The 27211-nt window shown below is 42.8% G+C and overlaps 1 protein-coding gene across 2 annotated transcripts in view; it reads left to right on the top strand.

Moving 5' to 3' along the window:
- Positions 1 to 27211, top strand: part of LOC148047739 (von Willebrand factor A domain-containing protein 7-like) — a 41630-nt gene that overhangs the window by 2069 nt on the left and 12350 nt on the right. For both annotated transcript variants that reach the window (XM_087708473.1, XM_087708474.1), the window contains exons 2-13: positions 604 to 723; positions 3920 to 4099; positions 5952 to 6027; positions 9313 to 9404; positions 10463 to 10627; positions 11916 to 12125; positions 14541 to 14688; positions 20166 to 20302; positions 22889 to 23158; positions 23724 to 23942; positions 24522 to 24694; positions 26396 to 26510. In XM_087708473.1, the coding sequence (XP_087564599.1) occupies positions 604 to 723; positions 3920 to 4099; positions 5952 to 6027; positions 9313 to 9404; positions 10463 to 10627; positions 11916 to 12125; positions 14541 to 14688; positions 20166 to 20302; positions 22889 to 23158; positions 23724 to 23942; positions 24522 to 24694; positions 26396 to 26510 (1905 nt within the window). The remainder of the gene's footprint in view (positions 1 to 603; positions 724 to 3919; positions 4100 to 5951; positions 6028 to 9312; positions 9405 to 10462; positions 10628 to 11915; positions 12126 to 14540; positions 14689 to 20165; positions 20303 to 22888; positions 23159 to 23723; positions 23943 to 24521; positions 24695 to 26395; positions 26511 to 27211) is intronic.

Below are 27211 nucleotides of genomic sequence, written 5' to 3'. Positions count from 1 at the left end.
CCTTCTCAATATTCCGACAAGCAAAGTCAATGAAGAAAGCCAGATTCACTTAACAACTGCACAATTCACTTAACAATTGTGGCAAGGAAGATTGTAAAATGAAACAAAACTCGCTTAACAACTGCCTTGCTCAGCAAAAGAAATTTGGGGCTTAATTGTGATTGTAAGTTGAGGGATAGATGGATGGATGGATGGATGGATGGATGGATGGATGGATGGATGGATGGATGGATGGATGGATGGATAAATGGGTAGATGGGTAGATGGGTAGATGGGTAGATGGGTAGATAGATATAGATGGATGGATGGAAGGAAGGAAGGAAGGAAGGAAGGAAGGAAGGAAGGAGAAAAAGAAAGAAAGAAAGAAAGAATAGAAGGAAGAAAGAAAGAAAGAAAGAAAGAAAGAAAGAAAGAAAGAAAGAAAGAAAGAAAGAAAGAAAGAGGGATAGACAGATGACAGACAGACAGAAAGAAAATGACAGATTTTCTAAGAATGTATATTGTATACGCCAGATAGATTGAAAGATCAAGAATACTATTGTACTACTACCGGTATTACTGAGGACAATAATTTTAACTGATCCACTTTTTGTTTTTACACAGCTGATGTCTCTCCCAGCCGATTCATAGAAGCCATCAAGGAACTTGTCAAAGGAAATAATGTCGTGGAATCATCTAAAGGCTACAATGACTACTACTTCTATTGTGAACAGTTCAGCAAAAGTAAGATGGGATTTATGGTTGTTGCTGTTTAGAAGGCGGGTTATGTTCAGTGGTAGGGAGGGTAGTATTAGAAACTAGAAGAAACTTTGAATGGAAATGGGCAGGAGTAGGCTTCAAAAATTTCAGCAACGGGTTCTCTGCCCAGTTGCTGTGTGAGTGTGGCCAAGGTGGGCATTAAAGGAAAATGAAATATAAAATGTGATAATTATGTCATGTTTCCAGTTAAGATATGGTTGGGCATCATTGGTTAATTAGTAGGCATAGTTTTGGCCAATTCCATTATTATTCATTCAGACGAATTCAATACAATTTCATCAGCAATCTTGGTGAACCTATGAAATTTCACTATTTGTTCATATTTGAATTTTGTTTAAAGGGCTACAGTTCGTTCCTTTGCCCTAGTTCAAAACTGAACATGCTCGGCCTTATTTTAGCCACAGTGGATAAAGTTGTCATATTTGTCCAGATCTCCCTTTCCTGCTTCAAGACGTTTGTGGTTTAATTCTCATCTATTATGCAAAGAATGGGGTGGTTTTCTTATTGTGTACATCTGTCATTGACCTCCAGGTTCTGTTAAAAGAAAGAGCTTTGGATAAATAATAAAAGTCAATATTTGCAAGGGGTAAGTTTGCTTTATAAATAGTAGAGACTTTTGATTTCATGAACAAGAGTACGTTGTTTTTTTTTATCTTGCCTTTGTTTCATAACCAACTCAAGCCAGGGAACATACCTAATACTCCTCTCTCCAACTCTTTTCCTCACAACAGCAACCCTGTGAGGCAGTGGTGCATTTCAAAAAATTTTAGAACCTCTTCTGTAGGTGTGGCCTGCTTTGTGGTAGTGGCTTGGCGGCCATGTGACTGGGTGGAAGTGGCTTGCCAGCCATGTGACTGGGTGGGCATGGCCAACTTGTAAAATGTGATGAAGCTCACTTAACAACGCTCTTGCATAGCAACCAAAATGTTGGCTCAGAAACTCTGGCATTTGAAAGACGCAAGTCTTAAAGCTGTCAAGTTACAAGACCCTTGCACCCCTAACCCTTTAGAAAAAAACCTCCCAGGGCTGTTCAAACTTGACAGCTTTAAGACTTGTGGACTTCAACTCCCAGAATTCTTCCTCTCGTTCTTCATCTTGATAATGTGCAGACGGGCAGGGGGAGGGAGCTGAAACCGATTCTAAACGGCACTGTAGATTTGTGGAACCTCTTCTATAGAAGAGGTTAGAACTGCCAGGAACCCACTTCTGCTGTGAGGTGGGGTGAGCTGAGAGACAAGGACCAGCCTAAAGTTATCCAGTCAGCTTTCATTCCTAAGACAGAACTTGGACTCCCCGTTCTCTGGTTTCAGCACTTTCACCACTGTACTAAACTGGCCCTCTTTTTATGTATTTGTTTTTAAAAATAAGAACTTTCACAGCAGACCATTGAAATGTTATTCTAATATGGTCATTTTATTATTTTATTGGATGCTACCAAGAGTCACATTTTATAAGCTGAGTGGCTATATAAATATGTTACATGTTTTAAGACAATGTTATAATAATGCAATCCTATCATCGATGAAAACAAATTAAGAAGTACAGGTATCAGTGATTAAAGTCAAAGGTATCAAAAAGGTTTCAAAAGCCAGTTGGAAACATATTTTGAAGTCACATCCAAGCAAAAATTCAGAATAGATTCCTTAGGATTCCTTGATTCCACTGGTATCCTGAGTTGCCTAAGAGGTACCATCCTTCTGGGCTAGCACATAGAAAACTTTCTTTGATCGATACCAGCCAAGGGCATATTTGCAGAGCTGGTCCTCCCATGAAGCATAAGATCTCAGTAAGATGGAAAGATGGCTTAATCAGGCCTAAATTTAATCCATCCTAACATTTCTGATGTTCAACATATTCCAAGGAAAGGAACACGACTCAAAGTTTATTATCACCTAGCCTAATAGCACTAATATAAGCATTCAAGAGAAACGCGGTGGTTCAGTGGCTAAAATGCTGAGCTTGTCAATCAGAAAGGTCAGCAGTTCGGTGGTTCGAATTCTTAGTGCCGCGTAACAGAGTTAACTCCCGTTACTTGTCCCAGCTTCTGCCAACCTAGCAGTTTGAAAGCATGTAAAAATGCAAGTAGAAAATTAGGAACTACCTTTGGTGGGAAGGTATGTGCCTCATGACCACAGAGACGTCTTTGAGCAGCACTGGCTCACTTAAGACAAGAGCTACACTAATATCAAACAAGTAGCAGAATAGAATCATGGGGACAAAACGAAATGTGAATCACAAAAATTAAAATATATTTTAATTATTTTAAATAATTAATTTGAACTGTTGAATTGTCCCATGGTGAGGTGGCTGCAGCAAGTCATCCCATTCCGAAGAAGGGAGTACAAAGAGATATATGAACTGTCCTCAAGTATCTGAAGGGCTGTAATATAGAAGGTAGGGCAGAATTGCTCACAGTCCTTCCAAAATATAGGACAAGAAAGAGTGGGTTGAAATTACAAGAAAGTAGATTTTGATTGCATATGAGAAAAAAAATCTAGCAGTAAAATGATATGTTTCAAGAGGTAACAGGAAGTAACAGCTGGGTCCAGTACCTGACCCTCAGATGTGCAGAAGGCAGAGGAGAGGAGAGCAGTGGAAATCTATGGGCTGATCCTCGGGACAGAAGAACCAAGGAGCCAAGGTGGCGCAGTGGTTAAATGCAGCACTGCAGGCTACTGCTAGATCAGCAGGTCAGCGGTTCAAATCTCACCGGCTCAGGGTTGACTCAGCCTTCCATCCTTCCGAGGTGGGTAAAATGAGGACCCAGATTGTTGGGGGCAATATGCTGACTCTCTGTAAACTGCTTAGAGAGGCCTGAAAGGCCTATGAAGCGGTATATAAGTCTACTGCTATTGCTACCTCCTAACTGCTATTATTGCTATTGCTATAACCACCGCTGCTAGTAAAGCCCCACCCTAGCTCTGGGGATAAAAGGCAGGGGACAGAGATGAATAGGTGTGGCAGAAACAAAAAAAGACTTGTTAGGAGAGGGGGAAGAGGAGGAGGGAGAGAGGGAGATACTTTTTCCTGCACCAAAGATCCAGAAGCAAAATGGCCTGTTGTGATCTGTTGTAACCAATCCTTGTTCTGTAGAGTTTGTAGGACTAGATGACAAAGTTCCCATTCAGCTCTTCAGAAGTTTCATGCTATCTTTTCCTAGGTATTAACCAAATTCGAATTCTGAGAGACTCCATGCTTTCCAGTCTGAGAGGGGAGATGGGATCCTCTGCTTTGGAAGCAGCTCGCCTCAGTGCTGGAAAACTCCTTCACGTGCTTCAGAAATTCTACAGCAACACCAACTGGGTCGAAATGGAAAAGGAGAGCCCTTACGAGTTCTTGTGTAAGTCACAACAAATATGTAAGCAAAGAACTGGGTGTTGCCTAGAACTGACCATAAAGGGAGGTGACTGAAAAAGTCAAGCTGGTGGGAACAATCAAGTGGCTATGAGCATTAAATCAGGGGGGTCACTGGACTCCTGCATCAGTTTTATTTCAAAGAATATCTCAGGGGGCAATTGAAATTAGAAACCTACTTTGGTATAGTGGTTAAAGGGCAAGGATGGAAAGCAGGAGTCCATGAGTTTTCATCCTCCCTTAGGCACAGAAGAGTTGCTGTGCTGGGAAAAATAGGAGAGGGTGATGGATTTCTCCCTAGGTCAGTGTTGGTGAATTTTTTCAGCACTGAGTGCCAAAACAGGAGTACGCACATGCACGGAATGCCAGAATCTGTAAGAGCAGTTCCCTGCTACACATGTGTGTATGCCGGGAAGCTGAGCTACTTGTCTCCGGTGCTCCTGGTCTTTCGGTTTATGGTGCAAAGAGTAGCTGACCGGTGCACATATGTGCACCGGAAACCAGAAGTTCAGCTTCCTGGCATGTGCATGCATGCCAGGGAGCTGCTCTTCCAGTTTCCAGTGCTCCGATGCATGCGAAGACCAGCTGACCATCACGCTTATGTGCGCCGGACCCCAAAGAGCAACGGCTGACAGCTGACATGTCTGGAGACATGGCTCTGTGTGCCACTTCTGGCATGTGTGCCATAGGTTCACCATCCCAGCCTTACGTTATACAACGGTGGGGATATAAATTTGTACAGGGCAGAGGGAATGACATTGAAGGCCATTACCAAGGCAATAGACAGATAAGAGGGGCTTGAGCCTAGACCAAGAATGTAATATGGGTAAGCATCTCAGACAAGGTGATAAAGGGATGGAAAGGGACATTCAGACTTTCAGTTATCCTACCTTTACAGGAAAAGTAGTATTGACTTTTGTAACATTAATCTCATAATCCTAGGATGGCGAACCTATGGCACGCGTCCCACAGGTGGCACGTGGAGCCATTTGTCAGGGCACACGAGGCATTGCCCTGTCAGCTGGCCAGCAAGCATGCACACGCTGGCCAGCTGACTTTAGCCTTTTTTTGAGGAGCTTCCCTGAAGCCTCCAGAGTGCAAAAAACTGGCCCTATGGGAAAACCAGAAGTTCGGGAACGAACTTCTGGTTTGCTCATAGGGGGCGGTTTAAGCCCTCCGGAGCTTTCATGGGCCTTCCGGAGGCTTTCCAGAAGGCTCCAGAGGACGAAAAATGACCCCACTAGCAAACCGGAAGTGCCGGTTTGTCCGTTGGAGGAGGCTATTTTCGCCCTCCCCAGGCTCCTATAAAGCCTCTGGAGCCTGGGGAGGCAAAAAAAGCAAGCAAAAAATGGGGGGAAAGCACCTGACATGTGCACATGTGCTCTGAGGGTTGCGCATTGCATTATGGGTGCAGCATATCCATACACAACCCTCTTGTGCTCCCCCCACTTTTGGCACCCGAGCCAAAAAAAGATTTGCCATCGCTTTCATAGTCTGTTCTGCCTTGCAAGCCTGGTAAAATCTAAAAATAGTGGTTTCTCTGACTGAGTCTTGCACTTGAAAGGATGTGTGTGTACATGCACTTTTGAGCATCATCAGTAATTTTGTGAAATAAAGACCTTGTTGTATTTTGTGACCTGGCTTCAGAGGCTCCAACTTTCCCCAGTTTGACTTCTAATATTTGTGTGTTTTGTGGCTAGCCATCCAATCAGCAGTATTTGGTGAGAACCTTTTTACAATACCATTAAAATTCTGAAAGTGGGATTGAGCAATTTCAGTTTTTAGAGAAGTTCAGCTACAACTAAAGAGAATCTTTCTTCTTTTTATGTTTCCTTCAGTAAATCCAAGCAGTCCTGTCATTCCAACTGCACCAATTTCTAAGAAGACATGTAATAACTGTAGAAAAGTATCAAGGTAAATCCACAAATGAGCTCATCTAAAAAAATCAAAGGCTTATTTTCATATATGTCCCAAAATAATGTTGCAGGATTCAATCTGGGTCAATTACTGGGACCAGAGGTTTTGCATTATGAGCTTTCAGACTCATGCTGGAGCCCCTCTTCAGGGAACTTCTCTCTAGCAGAGTGCGTGGTGTTCTTTTTTTATTATTTTTTATTTTATTTATTTATTTTATTATTTTTTTATATAACGTTTTTTATTTTTTCATTTTCATAACATATAATCACATGTATACTATTACATAGACAACATTGTATTGTATTATTAAATGTTTACATCAATTCCTCTTGCCATCAACTCCCAAAAACAATTATTGGCTCTTCTGCTCTCCATACACCATATTTGTACCTTATCCATCTCTTTCTTCTCCTTCTCTCCTCCCCCTCTCTACCTCCTTTCTTCCCTCTGTCATCCTTCTCTTCTCTACTTCCCCTTCCTCTCTCCTCTCTCCCCTTTTCACTCCTTCTTTCTCTCTTCCTCTCCCCCCCCCGCCCTCTCTCCTATCCCTCTTTTCTTCCCTTACCCCTCTCCTCTAATTCACACTCTTCAGCTCATTTACTTGGTATATTTCAGCTTCTGAGCAAGCTCCATTTTATGTTAATGGTATTTATAATTCCTTTTCAATATACATACTTAATTTTAACATATATCCTCCTCCTCCTTTTTTTTTTAAAGAGAGGGGTATACACATATAGTCATTGTTCTTTTAAACCACCACTACCACCCCCAGCCTCATTTTGCCTGAGATGTAGACCTGGTTACAATTTCCAGCTATTTTCATCATTATATTTATATAATTATGTATCCTTATATGCCCCCAATTTGTGATTCTGTCTTTCAATCTCAATAGTTTCCCATTGTAAGTATATTTCATGTTCCCTCTCTATTTTTCCATATCTTGGTTTAGGTTACCCTTAATTGTCTATAAATGGCAATTGTTCAATGTTCATTACAATTCCCTTAATCTACTATATAGAATAACAAGCGGTACACATCTCACTTTGTTCATCATCTTAGAAGTTCTATATATGTCCATGTTTCGTATATTTTGACCCATGCTTAATTGTCCTTCTATTGTCATATTCAATCAATTAGAAACTCAGTTTAATTATCATGTATAAAAGTGAATCACAAACCTCTGCTTTACAATCTCCCCATATCAATTTCATATTTGTCCATATTCCATATATTTTAACCTTTATTTAATTATCTTTCCATTATCATACCTCTCATTGATTGCAGTTGTTTAAGATATATTAGTTGGATGAAATTTGGACAAAGTAATTCTTTTGGAATGTTTGGTTTCTATTTCAAATCCAAAACCAAATTTAGAGCTTGTATTTGAGTGGGTTTGTCACTTCTCTGTTTTCTCCCTTTCTGTCTGAATTGTTTCAAATAAATTGCTTTTTGTGGGTGGGGGGGTAGTGTTTTAACCCTCCATTTTCCCTTTTTTTCTTTCCTTTTGCCAAAATCCAGATCTGTCTATTAATAATATTTGTACTCTCAAGATTCTTTGTCTTTTCCAAGTTTTGATTTATGATTGTGGGTTAAATGAATTTTCTTACCAGTCTCATCAGCACTCTTGTTGACTGAGGAGAGGCCTGTTTTCCAGGCTTCAATCACTTCCCTGGCTGTTTTTGTGCCTGCTTGTCCAACAATCTTAGTAGCTGCGAAATTGAATGTCTGTCCTTGTTCATTGCAGTGTGAGGCTACCAATGAGTTCAAAGTCTTATTTTATAGAATGGATGGTAAAGTTGATCTTCATATGTAAATAAATCAAGTACAAATAGTTCATGCTTAACGACCACAGTTAGGGCTGGCAACTTAATTGTAAAGCAAAGCAGTTGCGAACCAAAGCAGAGATTGCACTTATTACTTTACTTCAGCTTTAATTTGCTTTACAGACCTATATAAATGCAAGAACTAGTTGCAAAGTTAGCTTTTAATCACTTTCCTAATGGCAACTGGCTAAACAAGCCTGTTGTTGTTGTTGTTGATGATGATGATGATGATGATGATGATGATGATGATGATGTGAATAAGAATAAGAATAAGAATAAGAATAAGAATAAGAATAAGAATAAGAATAAGAATAAGAATAAGAATAAGAATAAGAATAAGAATAAGAATAAGAATAAGAATAAGAATATTAATAGCAGCAACAGCCTTTATTGTCATTCTACATCGTGTATACAATGAAATTGGTTTAGCCTCTACTGGTGCAATCCATAACAAAAATACAACACAACATGAATAGTATAGAGAATAACTCTTATACAAGTAATTGCCGGGGGGGGGGGGGAATAGACAAGAACTATGCTAAGCAAGAATTATTGGTAGTCCTTGACTTACAACATTTGTTTACTGACCATTCAAAGTTACAATATCACTGATATAAGTAATGGTCGTTTTTCAGTGATGGATGTGTTTTACATTGCATCCAAATTTTGATCACGACAGCAGGGGGATGCTGCAACATTCATAAATGTGAAAAACGACCATTGGTCATATAATGCCATTATAACTTTAAACAGTCACTAAATGAATGGCTGCAAGTCAAGGACTACCAGTATGGGTTATCTGAATGGGTCTTCCTATGAATTTTTTTGTGACTGGGAAAAGCATTACATTTAGGGAACGCAGCTTCACTTATTTTTCTTTCTAAAATTCTCAATTTCACATGCCTTTTTTTTTTAAGGAAGGAACATGATTTGGGTGCCTGGCAACTGGCTCAAAGTAATGATGTCACAGCATCCCTTAGTCACCATTTGCAACTCCCCCGTCAGCTTCCAATAATCAAAGTCAATGAGGAAGCCGGAGGAAAGTCACAAATGACGATCGCGTATCTGCAGGCCGCTGCAACTGCATAGGATTCTTCTAAGGATGATAAGTTGTGGTTGGCCACAATTACCATCATAAGTCAGCACAGTCACGTGACATCACTCTTTACAACCACATTGCTTACTGACAGAGTTGCCAGCCCCAATTTCGATGGTTAAGTGAGAACTACCTGCACATACTTCTCTGACACGTTTCTTCTGAAAGATTTGCACAGCTCTAGTGATTGGCACAGGATAGTTCAGTTATTTACCTACAAATATCCATACCGCACATCTAAAATTAATGGTTTTTGTTATTTTCAGCATGAAATGCAGTTTATGACATGCAGTTCAGGATTGATTTCTGATTTAGGTCAATGTAAATTCACAAATCCCACATACCAAAGTCTTTGTTTAACAGTACCCAGTACCAGTGTGAGAACAACCTCCTGGTGAAAGACATGCTTACAAGTGGATATAAAATACCCACCACCTGTAAAAGGAAGCCAAAAGGTAATAACTATCTACACTTGGTAAATATTTTCATCAATTCTTCTATGTTCCAGAGAAACAGAAGGGAACTAATAATTTCTATATGCTTAGCTGGCCATAATACCTACAATATATATTGGCAATGAAATCCTTTCAAATAATTTTGAACTGAGCTTTTAACAACGGTCTTAGCAATATGCTAACCTAAAGATCTATCCAGGGGTGGGATTCAAAAATGTCAGCAACGGGTTCTCTGTTCAGTTGCTGGGTGGGCATGGTCATGGTGGGCGTGGTCTAGTCGGTCTCCTACACCACAGTGGTGGTGGTGGTGCATTTAAGTCTTCCCCAGACTCCGAAGACTTTCTTCAATCACTGGGAGGGTGAAAACTGCCTCCTCTGGAGGCTTTCCATGAGGCCTGTTTTTCCCCTTCCCCGAGCCTCCATGCGGCCCTGCATTTACCTCGCATCCAAAATGGGCTGTATGGGGACTCCTGGGACAGGCGTGGTGGGGTGGCAGGGGCAGAGTGAGGTGGGCGGGGCCTGCCAGGGTTGGGATTTGGAGGTTCTTCAAATCAGACATAATGTTACCTATGGGTTCTCCCGAACCCGGGCGAACCCGTAGCAGCCCACCCCTGAATCTGTCTCACTGTTTCTCAATCTCAGCAACTTGAAAATGCTGGTTGGGGAATTCTAGGAGTTGAGGCCCATACATCTTAAAGTGTGTATGGTAACTTACTGTCCGTATGTGATGGTATATGTAGGAGTCCCACCCCATTCATGTAGGAGGCACTGTTTAAGGAGCTCCCAGGTTGAAAAGATTAGCCAGTGACATCACCATTGCTTGGGGGACACCCTTGGGAGCTCCTCTCATATTCCTGCAAGGAGCTGGAGGAAGTGACAGGAGCTCACCCCAACATACAGCAGCTCTCAGATTACGAACAACAATTTGCTAACCTCCAATCCAGCATTCTAAACCACGTCAGCTACCACAATCCAAGGTAAACATTATTACAGACTATATATTTTCCTTTGATAAGCCAAGGTATTTGTGCATTTTCCTTCTTTTTTCTGTATTATAGGCAAATGTGGACATGGTGGAAAATATGATTTGACTCAAAGCTTCCCTCCCGTTGGTGGCATCAACAAGGAGACATCTAATCCCGAATTTTCACCACACTATACCTTGCATCCGAAAGCAGCAGAATTAGCCATCAAAGCCACCAAGAGCTTTTTGGTTGGAGTGGGTAAGGCTGTGCCCTAGATTTATTTATTTTTATTTAGTTATTTATCACATTTGTAAACCACCCCATCCCAGTTGGAATGGCATGCTAGAAAATGTCTCCTAACCCTGTTCTGTCCAGCATAAAAAGGCCGGGCATACTTCTTAGAATAACCTGATTACTCCTCAACCTGGTGCCATTTACAGGTGCCAGATAGACCTTCTCTGGATTTTCAGTCAACTGAGAATTTTAATACAGGTAGTCCTCTACTTACAACATTTTATTTAGTGACCATTCAAAGTTACTACGACCATTTTTCACACTTATAGCCATCGCAGCATCCCCCTGGTCAAAACATGATCAAAACTCAAACGATTGGCAACTGACTCATAGTTAATACTGGGTTTCAGTGTCTCAGGGTCATGTGATTACTTTGAGACAAGCAAAGTCAATGGGAAAGCCAAATTCATTTAGCAACCATCTGACTCACTTAACAACTGCAGTGATTCACTTGACAGCTGTGGCAAGTAAAGTTGTAAAATGGGACAAAATTCACTTAACAAATGTCTCACTGTGTTGATGTTGTTGTTGTTAGTTGCAAAGTCGTGTCCGATCCATCGCAACCCCATGGACAATGGCCTTCCTGTCCTCTACCAACCTCTGGAGTTGATTTAAGCTCATGCCTACTGCTTCGGTGACTCCATCCAGTCACCTCATTCTCTGTCATCCCCTTCTTTTGCCCTCAATCTTTCCCAGCATTAGGCTCTTCTACAGCGAGTCTCATTTAGCAAATGAAATTTTGAGCTCAATTGTGGTCATACGTCGAGGACTACCTGTAACATCTGTTTCATGTATCTGCGAGGCTTAAAAATGTTCATTTATGCAGTTATGGCTTTGGCTTTGCAAATCAAGCAATGTAAACTGTTGCCACTCACGGCAATTTGAAACAAGGTGAATTGTAGGACACATATAACTCAGTCCTGCTGCTGGACATCCACTGGTCTGGAAATGTATGGGGTCTCCTGCTTAAGTAGGGGGTTGGACTAGAGCAGGGGTCCCCAACCCTGGCCCACGGCCTACCTCCAGGCCTTGAGCCATTCGGAATAGGGCAGTAGAAGTGGTGGGTGAGCATGCGTGCAAGCATATCTCCACTTACGTGCTTGTCCACTACACGCACGGAACCATCTCCTCTTCCCCTGCCACCCACCTCCCACCAGTCAGCAAAGCCCAAAATGTCGAGGAACTCCAGACTAGAAGACTTCCAAGGTCCCGTCCAACTCTGTTATTCTGTTCTGTTCTTTTATTTCTTCAGGTTTCGGCCTCTTAAGTATAAAGGGAGACTATACGTTTAAGAAGTTTTTGAACCTGGATGGTTATTCCCTCACATTTGTGGTGGACACGACCGGCAGCATGTCAGACGACATCAATCAAGTCAAAATCAAATGCCTCGAACTCCTCCGAATGTATTCTGGCTCTCCGGATGCACCTTTTAATTACATTCTTGTGCCCTTTAATGACCCTGGTAAGCAGGCAGTAGAAGACTGTGATTCCTTCTGATTTATTATCCCTTTTAGGCTGGAATTGCCTTCCTTCTTTTGCTCAGGTTTTTTCCCCCCAGAGAATCCAAGTAATGTTATGGTCAACTAGAAGGGATTATTTAACAATATGGAATGCAGCTTCTTCCTTTTTTAATAAGAACAGGAGCAATTACATCTTTGCTGGGCTGATCAGTGTTAAAGTGACAGATCGTCCTTCAGTAGAAAGTGAACCAAGAGTTCACAAAACTCTCCCAATGTCTCATGATTTGTTACCACTCAATGCAGAGGAAGGAGGGAAATTAGAGAGCCGAGGTGGCTACTTCAGCTGACTGCAGTTCTGCAGTTCGGCTGTTCAAATCTCATCGGCTCAGGGTTGACTCAGCCTTCCATCCTTCCGAGGTGGGTAAAATGAGGACCCGGATTGTTGTTGGGGGCAACATGCTGACTCTGTAAACCGCTTAGAGAAGGCTGAAAGCCCTATGAAGCACTATATGTCTAACTGCTATTGCTATTGCTAAATTAGGGAAATGATCGGGAGGAGGATTAAAAACTTGAATTCTTCCCTTAAATGGGAAAGTTAATAGTTGGTCTTTTTTGAGAAAGTTTGCATTTGAAACTGAAAGAGAAAGAGCACAGCAGATCTTCAATTAAGGTCATGTAGTTTATAATCAATAGTAAAAATGAACAATTTTATTGATTTTTGAAATATAACAGTAATTTTTCACTACTTCTTTTATTTTTCTTTGTATTTTATGTTTTGAAAACCAATAAAATTAGATAGACAGAGAGACAGACAGACAGAATATGTCTGTGTGTGTGTGTGTGTGTGTGTGTGTGTGTGTGTGTGTGTGTGTGTTTTCTGAGGTTTTCGCGGGTGTTAGTATGTAGGTCTCTAGTTATTCAGGTTTTCTCCCGCGTAAAATTGGAGATGTCTTGGCGACGTTTCGACGAAGTCTCATTCGTCATCTTCAGGCTACTTCAGGCTTGGTGCTTCCAGGAGCAATGGAATTGCTCCTTCCAGAATTGCTCCTGGAAGCACCAAGCCTGAAGTAGCCTGAAGATGACGAATGAGACTTTGTCAAAACATCACCAAGACATCTCCAATTTTACGCGGGAGAAAACCCGAATAACTAGAGACCTGTGTGTGTGTGTGTGTGTGTGTGTGTGTGTGTGTGTGTGTGTGTGTGTGTGTGTAAAATAGATATAGAGATTAGAGGTGATATTCAGCCAGTTCGCACCGGTTCGTGCGAATTGGTGGTGGCCATTTCCCCAAGGTCGGATAACTGTTAGCGATGGCCAGGTAGCCATGCCCATGAACCGGTCCCCTGGCCTGTCCCCACTCACCCTGCCCACACAGTTGCCACTCGCTCACTCCACCCACCTGCCCGATGCTCGCTCACCCCATCGGCCCAACACTCACTCATTCGCTCAACGCTCACCTCACCCATCTGAGCCCTATATATGCCTTTGCCATGCAGCCCAGCCCCCAGCTACACACCTTGCCACTCACGTCTGCACCTTGCCCACTCTATTCAACTCACCAAAAGTAAGTAAGCATCGCTCACCCTGGGTGGGAGGCTGGGGCCCCAAGGACATGCCATTCCCTGAGACGCCGGAGCCACTTCTCTCTCACCGCCCACCTCGGCGCATTCCCCAGCTCCGGATTTGCCCCAGAGCTGCCGCCCTCTCACTGCCCCATCCTCTCTACAGCCCCGGTCCTAGCCCCACTTCCTCCCCCTCCCCGCACTGCCTCTTTCAGCAGCTTACCTTCCATGCTGGATGGTCCAGAGTCTGGAAGCCAAGCTGAAACTCCCAGCCAGCCACTGCTGCTGAAAAGTAGCTGGCTGGCAAAGAAGCCTCCCAACCACTGCGTCTTTGAGAGCTGGCAGCTGGGGGGTTTCTTTGCCAGCCAGCCACTTCCCACAGGCTGCTAAAAAAATCCTCCAGTTGGCGAAAAAGCTGCTGCCATCACTGCCATGTTCCACATGTGCAAAGAACATGGCGGCGATGGCAGCAGCTTTTTTATTGACCTCTGACATCACTTGCCCTCCCTGTGCAGAAAGCAGTTATAGACCCAGAAGGCAAAGGAGGAAACCTCTAATCGAATGTTTAAGGGGGCTTCTCTTAAACGAATTATAGACCTGAACTGATATTGTGATAAACTTTCAGCAATTAGAAATCAAATGCCAGTCTTATTATTTAAGGAACATGTAATGATGTTCGTCCTTAATTACTTAAAAGGAAGGTGTTGGAAAAATCTCTTCAGAGTCCCAGAAAAGGCAAAAAACAGAATTAACGTAATAAAAAACAACAATAGAGACGCTGTCTGGAACTGTGGCCCTTGGTTGGCCTTCTTCATACTATCCCGGCTCAGTTCCCACCTAGATCTGTCTTTGTAGATGTTGGACCCATCACCAAGACCCAAAGTGCGGACGAAGCAGCATCTGCAATCTCTCGCCTGACTGCTGCTGGGAGCAGCAGAAATGTCGACTGCCCAGAAATGTCCATGTCTGGCTTGAAACTGGCTTTGCAACAGAGCATGCCAAGGTGAGAAATGTCCAGGTTGAGGCCTCTATTCTCTTTCTGCCATTATTTCTCAATACTTTACAGGTACTTCGAATTACAGGCAGTTCTGTATATTCCATCCTGCTAGGGACTTACTGTATTTCTTGACAGGGGCAGAATCTGTTCAAATTCGGTGGCGATGGAATCACCACTGCTTCATACGAAGGGGAAGTTGCTTGGAGAAATTGTTATTTAAAATCTTCTGCGTTGCTCCTGTGCATATTTATGAATTAAATGAGAGCTATATTACAGGTAATCCTCGATTTTCAGTTACAACCTTTTGCAGTATCCCCACAGTCACATGCTCAAAACTGAGATGCTTGGCAACTGGTTCATATTTATGACCATATCAGATTTCCAAGTAACAGCCCCAACAAAAGAACACTTGCCTTCCATCCTTCCAAGGTGGGTAAAATGAGGAGCCAGGTTGTTTGGGGGGAAGGACAATAGGCTGTCTCTGTAACCACTTAGAAAAGGTTGAGAAGCTCTTTAAAACAGTATATGGTAATTCTAAGTTCTATTGCTATTGCTATTGCAGTAACTCATGCTCTGCACTCTAGGGTGTGAGTAATCATCTGGAGGGCCCAGCAATTTACAATAAAAAAGCTTCTCAGTCTATGAACCAACTGTTATCACCCTTAAACTCAGGGACGTGCAATCACTAGAGGCAGGGGAGGCGGGGCCTCACCAGTCTCCTCAGGAAAAGGAAAGAATTTTAAAGAATTTTTTTTAGATAATTAAAGCCAAGGTAGTTGCTACCAGATTCTAAGTCACAGTGGCTTATTTTATTTATTTATTTTATTTATTAGATTTATAGGCCGCCCAATCCCGGAGGCTTGGCGTCTGCTTAGTGTTAACTATAGGAGGAGGCGAGAGAACTAGGGGCCTCCTTTGCATAAGGAATTTTTTGCCTTTTAAAAGTTAAGCAAGGGTTAAAAAGCAAAAAATTCCGTATGCAAAGGAGGCACTGATTCTCCCGCCTCCTGATCTGGGAGCAGCTAATCATGCCTTGTTGCAGTTGAGCACGCTTACGTTGGGCGGGTTATTTCGGAGGGTGCTCTCCAGAGGAGAGAGGAGTGGGGGAGAAGGAGGAGGCTCACTCTTCACCCCTCCCCAACCTTCCCAGGGTCCAGATGCCCTTCGCTGCAAGCCTTGCCGTCTCTTGCATCCCAAAGGTGGGTGGGTGTGGGAGCTTTGGTGGTCCCAATTCTTCTCTTGGGGGGGGGTGTCTTTTGGGGCTGTTGGCTAGAGACTCCCGAGGAGCGACCTCTTCCCTCCTAATACCCCTCCTGTCTCCACTTTACCCGGAGAAGAGAGGGAAGGGACAGCGGCAGGGACGTTCTTGCCACTGTGTCCCAACAGGCCAGGTGTCTCGCATTTATGTCCGCCATAAACGCAAGACGCCTGGCCTGTTAGACACAGCGGTGGCAGGTGGAGGAATGGGCTGGGTGGGCTGGCTGGCTGGGGAGGGGGAGCCCTTTAAAGCCCTGCTGCTGCGTTTGGAGAAAGCCCCAGCGCTAGGGAGGCTTCCAACAGTCCAGCGAGGGTGACTACAACTCCCAGCGTTCCTCGCGGGGCGTTTGTCCTGCTCAGAGCGCTACCTGTTTGTCTTTCCAAAGCCGTCTTGGCAGGCAGGCAGTGGGTATTTAGCTAGCCAAGCGACCGACTGGAGCTCCATCGGACGAGGAAGAAGCATCACTGATACTTGCTTACCCCTTTACTTGGCAACTTTGGGTTCCCTTGGACAAGAGCTTTGGAAACAAACTGCCAAGGGAAGGCAGAAGAGTGGAAACAGGGCGAAGGAAGAAGTGGGGAAAAGAAGCAGCGAGTAGAAAGGGAAAGTGGCCCAAGGGAGATGAGGCATCTCTGGAGGGTGGAATCCTGCCTTTTGCGGTCCTCAGAGGCGTCTGAAAATCTGGATCTCCGGGTCGGTTCTTCTGGTGGATTGTGGCCATGGAGATCTAGCAGATCGCCCCAAAGGGTGGCGACGACCCTCCAGGGATAGAACGGAATGGATCTTAATCCTTAGAGCCCAGTCTGGTTAGGTGGCCACCGGGAGAAGTCTGGGGGAGATCTTTCTGAAGCAGGGAGAGGAAATCGGCTGTGTAGGTTTGGGGAGCCTCTGAGGCTCCTGAAGAGCCCCGCAACTTGTATGGCTGGCGGTGGGAGACCGGCTGAGAGAGGAGCGCCTAGCATCAGTGGAGGGGGAGGTGGCTGAGGTGGGAAGGCAGATAGGGAGAAGGGGGTTTCTCCTAACGTGCCGGGCATTTGGCTCTCCAGCAGTGAGGTGCGGTGAGCTTCATGGCCAGTGAGGATCCCGCTCCATGGCGGACGCAGCGCCGGGGCTTCGGTGGGGCTTTTGCGCTTGCCTCACTGGCCATGAAGCTCACCGCACATCACTGCTTAAACTACTGTTTCCTGAAATCATTTGTCTCATTGTTTCCTCTTATGTCGCTTTATAAATGGAATGTCTTTGCAGATTTAATGAGAGAAGCAAATTGTTTCCCACAGGTGCTTAATGGAGTAGAACAGACCTTAATGTTTTATATTGCAGTTTAGCATTTGAAAGCTTAGTCTTTCTGACTCTAGAAGGGAGCAAAGGCAGTCTTTATGGCCTGAAACCATCAGTAACCTTATCCCCACTCCAATTTGTCAGACCCCATGCAAAAACCAAAAATGAATGGTCAGCCTTCTCTCACGCTGAAGTCTATAATGGGCTGATGAAGTACTTTTCTTTTGTCTAGCCAACATTTCCCACCATAGCCTCAAGAGTCCAACTTCAGATAGGTGGGGTCAGGAAGAAGGACTTTTTAAAAAAAGACTGGGAGACTTTTATGGAAAGGAGAAAATACTAAATTGAGAATATGGATTTGAGGAAGGGAAAAGAATAAGATGGCAATTGCCTGATATAGAGATGGGTGAAAATCATACTTCTATATCTTTCTTTATTTCCTTCTTTCTTTCCTTCCTTTCTTCCTTCCTTCTTTCTTTCTTGTTGTAATATAGTTCCTTGTGCAGGTGTGTGTCCTCCATGGCCTAGTTCATACTAGGGCCTGCAGAGTCACGCTGAATCACACAGGAGAAAACAAACATAACATAACATTCTGAGATGTGCCCTACCATTGACGTCCAGGATTTGACCATATATAGAAAGAACTTTCCTGAAGCAGTAGATTAGAAATTGTTCTTTTACAGGCTGTTTTTAAGCACATGCTATTGTTCCTCCTGCCTTTGTCCTATCTCAATAAAAGGGGCTCTCAGACCCCCAATCTGGGTCGCTCCATCTCGAGAAAGTTCGTGTCCTGTCTTTTCTCAACATTGGCCTCATGGACGACCCACGGGAACATCACATTTGGTAGCAGAGGATGGTTACTTCACACTTTCTTTCTTTCTTTCTTTATTTATTTCCTATATCAGTGTTTTTCAACCACTGTGCCGCGGCACACTAGTGTGCCGTGACATAGTGTAAGGTGTGCCGTGGGAAAATTACTTTATATATAGTCAATATAGGCACAGAGTTAATTTTTTTTAACATTTTCTAATGGTGGTGTGCCTCGTGATTTTTTTCATGAAAAAAGTGTGCCTTTGCACAAAAAAGGTTGAAAAACACTGTCCTATATGATATTCTTTCTTTCTTCTTCTTTTCATCTTGTGTGCTTACGTTTAAACAGGTGGAACTTTAAGGCAGGAGTCTATTTCCCTTTCTTTATTTCTAAAGTACCAAGTGTACAAGTATATGAGCCGTGGTGGCCCAATGGTTGAAATACAATACTGCGGCTTTACTATTAAAAGCTGTAAAACAAATGGTTTATAACACAAGGAAGAGGACCAATCAGTAGCTTACAAACAATGCAGCCATCTCACAGGCTCCATACAGGTAATCCTCGACTTACAACCATTCTTTTAGTGGCAGTTCAAAGTTACAACAGCACCGAATAAAGTGACTTATGACCAGTTTCACACTTAGGACCATTGCAGCATCCCCCCATGGTCACATGATCAAAATTCAGACACTAAGCAACTAGCACGTATGTACGTGCACTGTCCTGGGGTCACCATTTGCAACCTTCCCAGCCAGCCTCCAATAAACCGTTCATTGGGAAGCTGGATTTGCTTAATGACCATGTGATTCACTTAAAAACAACAGTGATTCGTTTAACAGCTATGACAAAAAAAGGTTGTGAAATGTGGCAAAACTCACTTAACTGCTTTGGGCTCAATTATTTCCACAGAATGTGTGTGCCATTATGTCACAAGGCAACGTCTGTGACCAACATCATTAAGCCAACATCAGGGTGAACAGATAGTAGTGTAGAAGATGGCGAATCAAAACATCCCTATGTCCATATTATCATTTTTCATCTTTGCAGTTAGCTCCCCTTGAAACTCAAAAGTTGCTTGATTCTGAGATATTACGAAGAGTCTTTTGAGTGCCAAACTTAATTGAGACTTATTACAGTTTTAAGTTCTGTAGGTCATGTAGTGGATCCTCATGGTCGTTAAGCAAAGACAGTCACTGAGTGAACACCGCTGTTGTTAAGCAAACCCATTGTCTGCAATAGGCAGGATTTGCAAAAAAAACCAGAAATAAATGCTGATTTCCAGCAACAACAACAAATATAAATTGTGTTATGTGACAGTGGGACATTACAAACAATCGTAAATGTGAGCTGGTTACCAAGCACTCAAAATACGATCGTGTGATCACAGGAGGGTGTGGCCCTTAGAACTTCAAATCTGTGTCCTAAGTACTTTTTGAGAGTCTATCATAACTTCAAAAGGTTGCTAAACGGTTGTCAGTTAAGGATTATCTATAGTTCACCTGTCTAAGGCCTCTCCAGGGTTCCTGGTTGAATTCTTTCAGTGCCTTTCCTAGACATCCTTTGTTTATAAAAGCGATTCAGCCAATCTATATTCATCTCCCTTTTTCCATCAATTTCACCCACTGTTCCTCAACCTGGATACTCTTCTGGAGGATTGGAAAGAATATGAATAGATGTACTTTCAATGCTCAAATGATTGTGATTGGTATTAGAAGTGTAGAATTCCCCAGCTGAAGATGGGAAATAGAAAAGAAATGTCTTTGAATATTACAGCAGCATGGGGTTGGGGGGGAGATTAAAATAGAGATAGAAATAAGAGGAGAATAATAGTATGTATGTGTGTGTGTATATATATACATATTAAGATATATGAAACAATAAGAAGGAGATTTTAGGAACTGAAGGCTGGTATTGATATATATCAATAATATAAAATAAAAAACTTGTTTGGAAAAAAAACCCAGAATGCTTTTTGAATAGAAGGATTTCCATTTCCAAAATACCTAGCAGTCACTTTCAGCAGTTCTGAAAGTTCTATAGGGGAACAACTGAAAGAAAGCTACCTTCTTGGCAATCCTACACTCATGCTACTTTTCCCCTAGCACAAACTTCCTAAAATGATTTGTGTCCCTCCAGATCCAAGATCTTTGTCTTCACTGATGCGGGAGCAAAAGATGAGTATCTGAAGGGAGAAGTGGACCTTCTGATTGAATCTACTAAGTCCATAGTGAATTTTCTCCTCACAGGGTATTGTGGCATCAGGAAACGCAGAAGTAAGTCAATCCACGTAAAGAAAATATTCTGATGTTTTCTCAGGCAGAAAGAATAGAAAATTGCCTGGCATTAGGTCTTGTAAATAATCCCATAAATGTTACAAGCCTGCATCCTATTTTTTTAACCAGCTTCCTCAGCAAAAAGTGTGTTAGTGACTTTACAGTCTAGATAGGCAAAGAGGAGGAGGAGGAGGAGGGAGGGAGGGAGGGAGGGAGAAGGGTTCAAGGAGGAGAAGGAGAAAGAGAGAGAGAGAGAGAGAGAAGAAAGAAAGAAAGAAAGAAAGAAAGAAAGAAAGAAAGAAAGAAAGAAAGAAAGAAAGAGGAAGGAAGGAAGGCAGGCAGGAAGGGGCAGAGACATAGGAGGGAAGGAGAGAGGAAGGGGCAAAGAGGAAGAGAAGGGAGAGAGGGAGGGAGGAAGGAAGGAAGGAAGGAAGGAAGGAAGGAAGGAAGGAAGGAAGGAAGGAAGGAGGAGAGGTAATATTTTTCTAAACACATAAGCTGTTTGAGGTGGAATTTACAGGAACAGTTTCCTTTCCTGGACCATTCAAATATGGCCAAGTAGACTGACAGAAAGGAAACAAAACAATCCATCTTTTGCTTTCAAGACCTTTGTGTTCCATGCAGAGAATTCTACACCCTTGCCAGTATGGAGTCCCATCCCCTACACCAGCAGACAATTTGTTCCACGCAAGGGCTGCTCTACCATAAGCATAACAGGGCTTCTGTCTGGGGCAGCAGAGCCTAGGAGGCAGGGCAAAAGGTTGCCAAGAGGGAAAGGAAGAGTTGTGTCGTTCGCAAGGCTCTCGACTCTTGTCATCTCACCTCCTGGCCTCATTGGAGATGCGTTAGCATTACTTCTGGTGTGCCAGCCCAATCAGCTTCTGCCTGTGAAATCTGTCAAGAAAACTCATCTTGATTTTTGCTTCGGGCAAGAAAGATACCTAGAGCTGGCCCTGTTGGTGTCTAGTTCCTATTTGCTTCAGACTCAGAGACGTCTTTAAAGCACAGATTATGTGAAGCTGTGTCCGTGTTTCCCTCCAAGAGGTTGCATCGTCTGAGGGAATCGCGTGGCAGAGCTTTCTACATTCTTGAGATAACAGACAAAGGAACCAAGTTTCTGCAGCCAAATTTTCTGGGATTGACACTGGTCTAGTTTATGTTGCTGAACAGTTTTCGAGCAGACAGTCAGTTTTGTATTTACTTTTGTATTTAACTGAAACCAAAAAGTATTCAGTATTTCAGTATTTAACTGAATCTCCACTCTTGTGGGGATGATAATGAAGTCGCCAGCATTTTTCAGCTAAGGGAAACAGCTTCTGAAGAAAGGTGTGCAGAAAGTGTGGACGTGATTGTTTTGGGGGCCAGTGGCATGCCAACATCATGGATTAGGTGCCAGCTTTAAAAAGTTGTTTTCTCAGCCTCCAGGAGAGCCAAAAAAAAACCCCAGGTTTTCTTTAAAAAGAGCCCACTTTTTATCCATGGGTTAGTAAATATTTACAGTAAAAATGTTGAGAAGGTTTTTCTAAAATAAATAAATAAATAAATAAAAACCACTTACCCAAAACCGAAAAGAAAACACCCACAACTTCTGGAGACAAGCCGTTCCACTGATTAATTGTACTTCACAGGCTGCTTTCAAAGGAAATTTCTGTACTTTAATAAAAAGTAGGACAAGGGGTGACGTTATAGCAGTCTTCCAATATTTGAGGGGCTGCCACAAAGAAGAGGCAGTGAAGCTATTCTCCTGTAGGGACAAAAAATCTAGTCTGGTTTCAAGCCGGGAGAAATGGAAATAAAGTGGAGGCTGATTGCAAAGAAAAAAGGCTTGTTTGGTTTCCAGAAATTTCAGTGACAGCAGCAAATGTTTCTGGGGTGGCTTAGAAAATGGCTGAGTGAGTGGATGGATCTTTATAGGGTTCTAGGGTTTTGTGTTTGAGATGCTCCAGGGGGTTGTGCAATGTAGTGAGCCTGATGCCTTTTGCTATTCTAATGGTGGTGGGTTAATCCTATTATATCCTTAAAGGTCCTGTCCTGTCCTTAGAATTTGGGTGGGGGGCTGTAAATGTTTAACCCCATCAGCTGTAGCTGAAGGCGTTTTGTTTATGAATAGATTGGCCCAATCTTTCTTAAGGAGATACAAAATATCCATCTCAAAAGACTTGAGGCTTCTGCTTGAGGCTATTAAGAAAAACTGGGGGTTGGTTTCTGCCTTTGTTAAGATTTTTCTCCATTTCTCCTTTGGGGAAATATAATATTCTGCCTCTTTTTAATATTAAAAATAAAGAATATTTTAATCGGGGGGAGGAGGGGCTTCCTATACTGCAAAGCACCAAAGGCAGAACAGGAAGTAATGGATGAAAACTAGTTGAGGAAAGATCCAGCTATGGAACTATGGAGAAATTTCCTGATAGTTCGAACAATTAATCAATGGAACGGCTTTAAAACCAGAGGGTTTTCAAGAAGAAATTGGACAACCAATTTCTTGGTCTGAAATGGTAGAGGGTCTCCTGCTTGCGAAGGGGGTTGGACTAGAAGACATCTGAGGTCCCTTCCAACTCCTGTCATTCTGTTAATTCTCCTCCACAGGTGCTCCTGGGGTTAAGCCTAAAACATTTGCCAACAGCTATGAAGAACTGGCCTATAATTCTGGTGGATTCTATGTACTTACTACAAAACGTCAGCTTTCACAGGTCTTGGGCATAATGGAGAAGTCCCTGAATGCTGCTCCTGTTAAATTGATTGATGGCCGAATGTATACTTCACAGTTCTCCATCCCTGTAGATGAAACGCTCAAAGAGTTGACCATCTCTATCAAAGCATCAGCTTCATTCAGCATGACTGTGTTCCAACCTTCAGGTAAGGGGCAGTGGGATACATGTCATTTCCTCAGGAGGTACCAATAGCTTCTTCTAGAACAGCATTTCTTAACATCGGCAATGTGAAGGGTTGGGGGCTTAACTTCCAGAAACCTCCAGCCAGCATGAGTTGAAGGTCACACACATCTTCAAGTTGCGAAGGTTGAGAAACATTCTTCCAGACAGAGAACAGTGGCTCACGTGGTTAGAACCAGGGGTGGGATTCAGCCAGTTCAGTTGCCCTCATAAGTTGTGGGGTTCAAGAAGAGACTGAAAAGCCCTCTGTCAGAAATGGTATAGGTCCAGAAATGGTATTAGTCCAACCTCCTGCTTGGGCAGGAGGTTGGACTAATTGACCTATAAGGATGTCCCTTCCAACACTGTTATATTACTTTACTCTACCAGTTCTGAACTGTTATAAATCACTAGCAATTAGAATTAGGCATACAGAACAGAATAACGGGATTGGCTGCAGGAGGTTAATGGGAGGCGGGGGGGAACTTTCTTCAAATTCTCACTTTGTTTACATCTGCTCTTGGGTGTATTTATATGTCCCCTCACGGCAGGTTCCCAATTGGAGTCTCTGAGCATGTTGATCAACACAGCGAACATGAAGGTTGTGAAGATATCTCCTATCCCCGAGCCAGGATCCTGGACAGTGAATTTGAATCCCATAAATGATTATATGATAGAGGTTGGAGGCAAAAGTTTGCTTGACTTTTCTTACCAGATTCTGCAGAAGGAGGATAAGTTTATGCTTCCGATCCAAGGACGACCAGTGCAAGGTAACTTTTTGTGCTTTCCTTCAGATCCGTCCAGTGTAAAAATATAGGTAGTCCTTGACTTACAATGGTTCATTTAGTGACCCTTCGAAGTTACAACAGCACTGAAAAAAGTGACATGACCCTTTTTCACACTTACGACCATTGCAGCATCTCCATAGTCACCTGATCAAAATTCAGATGCTTGACAGGTTCATATTTATGACAGTTGCAGTGTCCAAGAGTCACGTGATCTCCTTTTGCAACTTTCTGACAAGCAAAGTCATCAGGAAAACAAGATTTATTTAACTGTTTATTATTTCATTCAGCAACAGAAAGTTTGGGCTCAATTGTGGTTGTAAGTCAAGGACAACCTAATAAAATGAGATGGAAATTAAAGGGCTTCAGTAGATTTGGAGATATATAGCAGGGAAGGTGGGAAGGGAAAGAGGAAGGGAAGGGGTGGAGGAAGGGGAGGGGAGGGAGGGAAGAAGAAAGGAAGGAAAGAAGGAAGGAAGGAAGGAAGGTAGGTAGGTAGGTAGGTAGGTAGGTAGGTAGGTAGGTAGGTAGGTTTGTTTCTTGACGCTTCTGCATCTGCTTCAGGGTCGAACTACACCGTCTCCATGAAGCTGATGGGGGATTCTGCCGGCATGCAAATCCTGCGCCTGGTGCCTCTTTCTGAAGACGGAACCCCTCTAGAGTCTATTCCTTTGAACCAGTCCTTTGATGCTTTAGGCAATCCCTTTGCCTATGGACCAGTTTCCTTGCATCGCCCAGTAGGTATCCTTTCCTACTAATTATCTGGTTAAACACAGCTCCTTCTTTACTTAGATTGTCTTATCAGGAACCCTTTGAGAGAAGACGGGGGAAATAAAGACTGGTCCAAAGTGAGCTAATGATCCTCTCCCCCCACCCCCAAAAAAAAGATTTTTATTTTTTAATTATATAAAATACACAGAAGAAAAGAAGAAAAAATAGAAAATTAAGGGAAGGGAAGGGAGCAGGGAAAAGGGGATGTGAGATGCAAGGGGAAAGAGAAAAAATGAAAGAAAAAGGGACATTGACTTTCAGCTCTTCTTGGCACGATACACAATAAACGCACTCCAACCTCAACTTTTTGCTTTTACACATTAATATATAAGCTAGTAACCATCTTGATTGAGTAGGAACTTAAAGCTGTGGATGCCCCGATTCCAGTCCAACAATTTAGCCACTGCCTTTGACTATCACCTGGCTACTATTCAGAAACGATGGGAGAGATGCACCTTAATGTACCCAAATGGTGATCAATTAACCAACCATGGTAGAAATTCTCCAGTTTAGAAACACCAAAGGATGCTCCAAACTGAGCTTTCGCAAAAGTCAACATTCATGGCATGTCATAGTGAGGCAGAAAAGTTAGATGGGGGCCACCATTAAAGCTATACCCCTCTATTTAAATGCCTCACATGTAAAAAAAAAGAGGGGGGTCGGTCAGGATCGAACTGCTGACAGTCAGCAGAATTAGCCTGCAATGCTGCATTGTAACCACCACGCCACCCAGGCTTTGATCGTGTGGTTATGGTTACCATTTTGACTTTTTTGACATACTCCTCTCCTCGTAGACCCTCTACACGCAGGCAGTAAGTTGGGATCAGGGAGGTGAGTTTAAACCTGAAAGCAGATGTCTTTGAGAGGAGATTCTTATTGTTTGCAAGTCTTCTACAGGTAGTTTTTGTTGTGGCAAAGCGCACGCGAAGCGAACCTGATTATAAGTGTTCTGACCTAGGCTTCCTGATAAAGCAGAAATCTCATGCTTAGTCCCCAAAAACCTCTTCTATTTAAATAGCCGTGAATTATGGTCATTCACAGCCCATAATGATTCATAAACAGTCTGTGAAGAGTCCCACAGATGTCTGCCACAGTCTTTTAGGGTAATGCGCCCACATTTAACTTTACCAGGATAAGCAAACTTGCTTCCTGTAAAGGCTCATGTCCCTTTGTACCTCTTTTATGTCTTATGGCAGAGGCTAATCATCTCCAAGCCCTATTCCCAAGTTATCCCTTTTCTCTTAATTGTTCTTGCCTTCTGGAAGCTCTGTGCTTGTGCACAGTGGGAACAGGCTCATACTGTTCTTCTGCCTCACTGATGTCAGAGTCCGGAGGCCGCATATAACTACCAGATGGTCCTGGCCCCCTCTCTGTCTTTGATGCAGAGTCCTCGTCCGAGGCTTCCCCTGACTCCAGGATTGGCCCATGTTTCTTCCCAACTTCCTCACTGTCCGACTCTGCTGCCAGCTCTGCAGGCCGCCGGTGGGCCACAACAGTAACTGTGAAAAATGTTTCTTTTTTCAGTGCCGCTGTAACTTTGAACGGTCACTAAGTGAACTGTTGTAAATCAAATATTACCTGCAATATGTCTCAATTACAATTTATAAATATGCACAGGAACAATGTGGAAGATTTTTAATAGTAATTTCTCCCTCTTTTCCTTCCAGAGAACCTTACTGAAAGTGGAGGGCCTTTCTCCAGGCAAATTCCCCTTCGTGCGAATCAGTGGTGATTCCATCACCACCGAATTTGTGCAGATTTTGCCTCTGCCAGAACAGAACAGTAAGTTTCTAGCAGGATGGAATATATCAGCAATAACACCGTTTTGGCCGTTTTGTTTCTGGTTCAGTTTCTAGCATTGTTTTTCTTCACTTAGTCCAGGTCTTGTCAAAAAAAGAAAAAGAAAACAGAAAAAAAGTTTGCTTATGAGTTTTTACATGTATTTCCTCTCAACGCTTGCATTTTTAATGCTTTTTGCAGTGTGATTTTCCAAGCAAATTTTTGCATTCTTATTTTGCAGCACCTTTTCCTGACTGGATGGATAGGTGGCTACATTAACACACATCCCCCAAACACACACTATCCCCTACAAAGTTTCTTTCACTAGTTTTGCATCCTGTTCTTTTTCTGATTCCTAAAATGTCACCAGAACTGTTGCTTGCTTCTTCATGCTTATTCCTATCTCCTCATTTTTCATCAGAAAATCTTCTGCTTTCAAGATTTAAATCAAGAATTCCATGAAAACTTGCTAGCTGGCTGTTTGGTGGCATGCAAATTACCTGCATCTCTAAATATTTATATCTCAAACATCCCTTATCCAGGATTTCCTGCTAATTGTATTTGGCTGGTTTTTCTCTGGGCTATCAAATATTTTAACACCTAGTTATTTCTTAATCTAATAATAGAACGGGAAGACAGACAGTCCCTCTCTATACTCATGAGAGAAATTGCAGAACTATCCAAGGTAGCTCCACTGACTACTA

This window comes from Thamnophis sirtalis, unplaced genomic scaffold, assembly GCF_051295495.1.
Source record: "Thamnophis sirtalis isolate CommonGarterSnake01/CBP01778 unplaced genomic scaffold, rThaSir2_p1.2 scaffold_3, whole genome shotgun sequence".
NCBI classification, from domain to species: Eukaryota; Metazoa; Chordata; class Lepidosauria; order Squamata; family Natricidae; genus Thamnophis; species Thamnophis sirtalis.
This window is presented reverse-complemented; position numbering and strand designations above follow the sequence as displayed.